The sequence below is a fragment of the Camelina sativa genome, chromosome 17 (assembly GCF_000633955.1).
Source record: "Camelina sativa cultivar DH55 chromosome 17, Cs, whole genome shotgun sequence".
Lineage (NCBI taxonomy): Eukaryota > Viridiplantae > Streptophyta > Magnoliopsida > Brassicales > Brassicaceae > Camelina > Camelina sativa.
In genome coordinates this window covers 3,593,779-3,596,902 of record NC_025701.1, presented here as the reverse complement: position 1 = coordinate 3,596,902, position 3,124 = coordinate 3,593,779, and the positions used below count along the sequence as shown (strand labels likewise).

Here is a 3,124-nt window from a genome sequence, read left to right as displayed (position 1 = left end):
CTTTTTTTTTTTTTTTTTTTTTTGTAGTCAGTTTCGACCATGTTAATCTTTTGTTACCCCTGTGGGTTTGGTCGATATCGATTAAATAGAAATAGATCTCTCTAACTCATTCAATAATGTCTCTCACAAAAAGGAAAATTTATTAATTTTAAAATTTAGTGATTGAATTGTGAAGACTACGTGCAGCAGTCCTTGCTGGGTCTCTCTCTCTCTCTCTTTCTCTCTCTACTATGTATGTATGGGTTCGCCTTTTTTTTTTTTGGTTTTTAAATATATATACTACAAGCGAATGGGATCATCAATGTTGTTGTTTTCTGGGAACGTCTCTCTCAAAAAACACACAACTTTACTATATATATATATATTTTTTTTTTGGAATTTTCACCGTCAACTCTGTTTATTCAAACTCCGATCCCAATATATATACTACTTCCTATGTCTCTGGTGATCCTCGAATGTATTTAAAGGTTAGATTTTTGTTATACAGAAGAGCTTTTGTTTTGTTGATCATATTGATTTGTGGGTCTTGATGCTACGGATTGATCTATCTACTAATCTATAGTATAAAAATATAAGCTTAGCTTTCTTTGCTGGATCTTTCATTCTAATTTTTGACTTGTGCTCTCATATTTGTAAGTTGAGCTGTCCATTCTTCTTTTAGATCTCTTTTCCTTTTTTTTTTTCTTTCTTTGGTGGCAATCTTTTTGTAGGAGGAATCTAGTTTTGCTTCAATTGCTGACTTTAGACTAATATTTGATCTTCCTGTACTAATTAAGAAAGGACCAATCTCTGTATGTCTTGCTTGATTCTATTTTTGGTCAACTTCCTGTTCTTGTCTCTGTTTTTTTTTTTTTTTTTGTAAATCGGATTGGATTCTTGAAAATAGTTGCTCTTATCCCCCACGCTTGGATTATGATATCTCAAATCCTTTTGAGTAGAATCTTTGATGTTATTGATTCAATATTTGTTTCCTCATTGATGCAGATTTGAAACCTGATTGGTTCTTGATCTTATGTTTCTACAAGAAGATGGCTACTAGACAAATGTCACAGATGGGTTCGCGGAGTTTCACTAGAGCTTTGGCTTTAGCCTTTAATGAGTGGCTACTGATGTTGATGCTCTTTGTCAACTCCATATTCTCCTACGTGATCGCTAGGTTTGCAGATTACTCCGAGCTTCAGTCTCCATGTTTGATGTGTTCAAATCTTGATCATATTCTCGGGAGGACTAAACATTCGAAGAAACCTCATTGGGATATGATCTGCTCTAAACACAAATCAGAAATCTCTTCGTTGGTTTACTGTCACGCTCATGGGAAGCTTGTTGATGTCCGGGGAATGTGCGAGACTTGTCTTTTCTCTTTTGCTACAACCAATAAGTCAAATGCTGAAACTTACAGGTTGTTGGTTGGTAAATTGGGTGATAATTCTTACTTTGGATCCAAGACTGGTCGAAGCACAAATCCAAATTGCTCTAAACTTACAGATTGTACATGTTGTAATCAGCTGTGGGGGACTCAAACCGCTGCTGCTACTCAGGTGGCTGAACGAGAAATGCTACCCAAGTTTGGTTTACTTAGTAAAGTGAGAACTGGGAAGCAGTCTACGCCCAAGAAAAGTGTCAGGTTCAATCATTTGCCTGATGTTGGGTACTCTGAGCTCAAGATCCATTCAGATACTGAATCAGAAGCTGTATTTCCAGATACTGAACCAAAGCAAGAGTCTTTACTCAGTCATATGCCTCATTTTGGGTTCAATGATCCCAAGATTGGTTTGGTTGGTGTTTTGAGAACCGAGGAACAATCTACACCCAAGAAAAGTGTTAGTTTCAATCATCTGCCTGATGTGGGGTACTCTGAGCTTAAAATTCATTCAGATACTGAATCAGAAGCTGTATTTTCAGAAGATGAAGGTGTCATCGTCAAAGAAGAGGGTCATAAGTTTCATACCGTGGGTCTTCAGATTCCTCCAATTATCACCTTGCCTTATGATCTGGCTACTGACAAGCTGCTGAACCTTGATTTCCATTTGGAGCCTTTGACCACTCAAAATGACCAAGAGGAAGTTCAGTTGCAAGAGATCAACTGGAGAACTTATTCATCATTTCCTGAGTTTATTCCAGTTGATGGTGTGCCTGAAACACCAGAGAAGGTGTTGAAGGAGGAAGAGATCATTTCTTCAGATGATCTTTTCTTAACATCACGCGCCATAGAACATTTTGCAGCTGTTTCAAAGGATAAAGAAGAGCCAATTCGCCTCCACGATATTACTTTAACACCAGATTTCATGGAACTTCCTGAGAATACCTCTGTAATGGAGGAGACTGAGCTTCTTTGCCTTAATGATGTTACTTCAACATCAAAGGGCAATGAAGAGCCAATTCACGTCCAAGATATATCTTTAACACCAGAGTTTAAGGAAAATCCTGCAAATGCCTCTGTAATGGAGGAGACTGAGCTTATTTGCCTCAATGATGTTACTTCAACATCACGCACCATGGAACATTCTGCAGCTGTTTTAAAGGAGAATGAAGAACCAATTCACCTCCAGGATACTACTTTAACATCAGATTTTATGGAGAATTCTGCAAATGCCTCCTTAATGGACGAGACTGAGCTTATCTGCCTCAATGATGTTACTTCAACATCACACACGATGGAGTATTCTGCAGCTGTTCTAAAGGAGAAAGAAGAGCCGAGTCACCTCCAAGATATCTCTTTAACGCCAGATTTGAAGGAAAATCCTGCAAATATCTCCTTAACGGAAGAGACTGAGCTTATTTGCCTCAATGATGTTACTTCAACATCAAAGGTTGCTGAAACTCCTGAAGATGTCTTTAAAGGAATTGAACTTATGCCCCTCCATGATGTTTCTCTAGACGATGTTCCTGAATCACTCACTACAAATGAAACCTCTGTCGAGATTTCGAAGGAGAAGGACACAGTCGAAGCTGATATTACCTCTCTGGAATCTGAATATATAGTTGTACCATCTCCAAATTCCATGCCTGAAACTTCAATCGAAAACTGTAAGTTTAAACTCCCATTGAATGCAAAATCAAGGTTATATAGTTAGCTTGTATAAGCTTTAAATTATACATAATAGCTTTGGATCTCTAATCAGGC

General features: G+C 37.7%; 1 protein-coding gene across 4 annotated transcripts in view; it reads left to right on the top strand.

Annotated features, from left to right (window-relative positions):
• LOC104755067 (myosin-binding protein 1-like) overlaps nt 144-3,124 on the top strand; it is a 14,767-nt gene continuing 11,786 nt past the window's right edge. The window contains exons 1-2 of one of the 4 annotated variants that reach the window (XM_010477395.2): nt 144-199; nt 985-3,027. In XM_010477395.2, coding sequence (XP_010475697.1) covers nt 1,029-3,027 — 1,999 coding nt within the window. In that variant the 5' untranslated portion in view covers nt 144-199; nt 985-1,028. The other 3 variants (XM_010477392.2, XM_010477393.2, XM_010477394.2) reach the window with 3 other exon arrangements.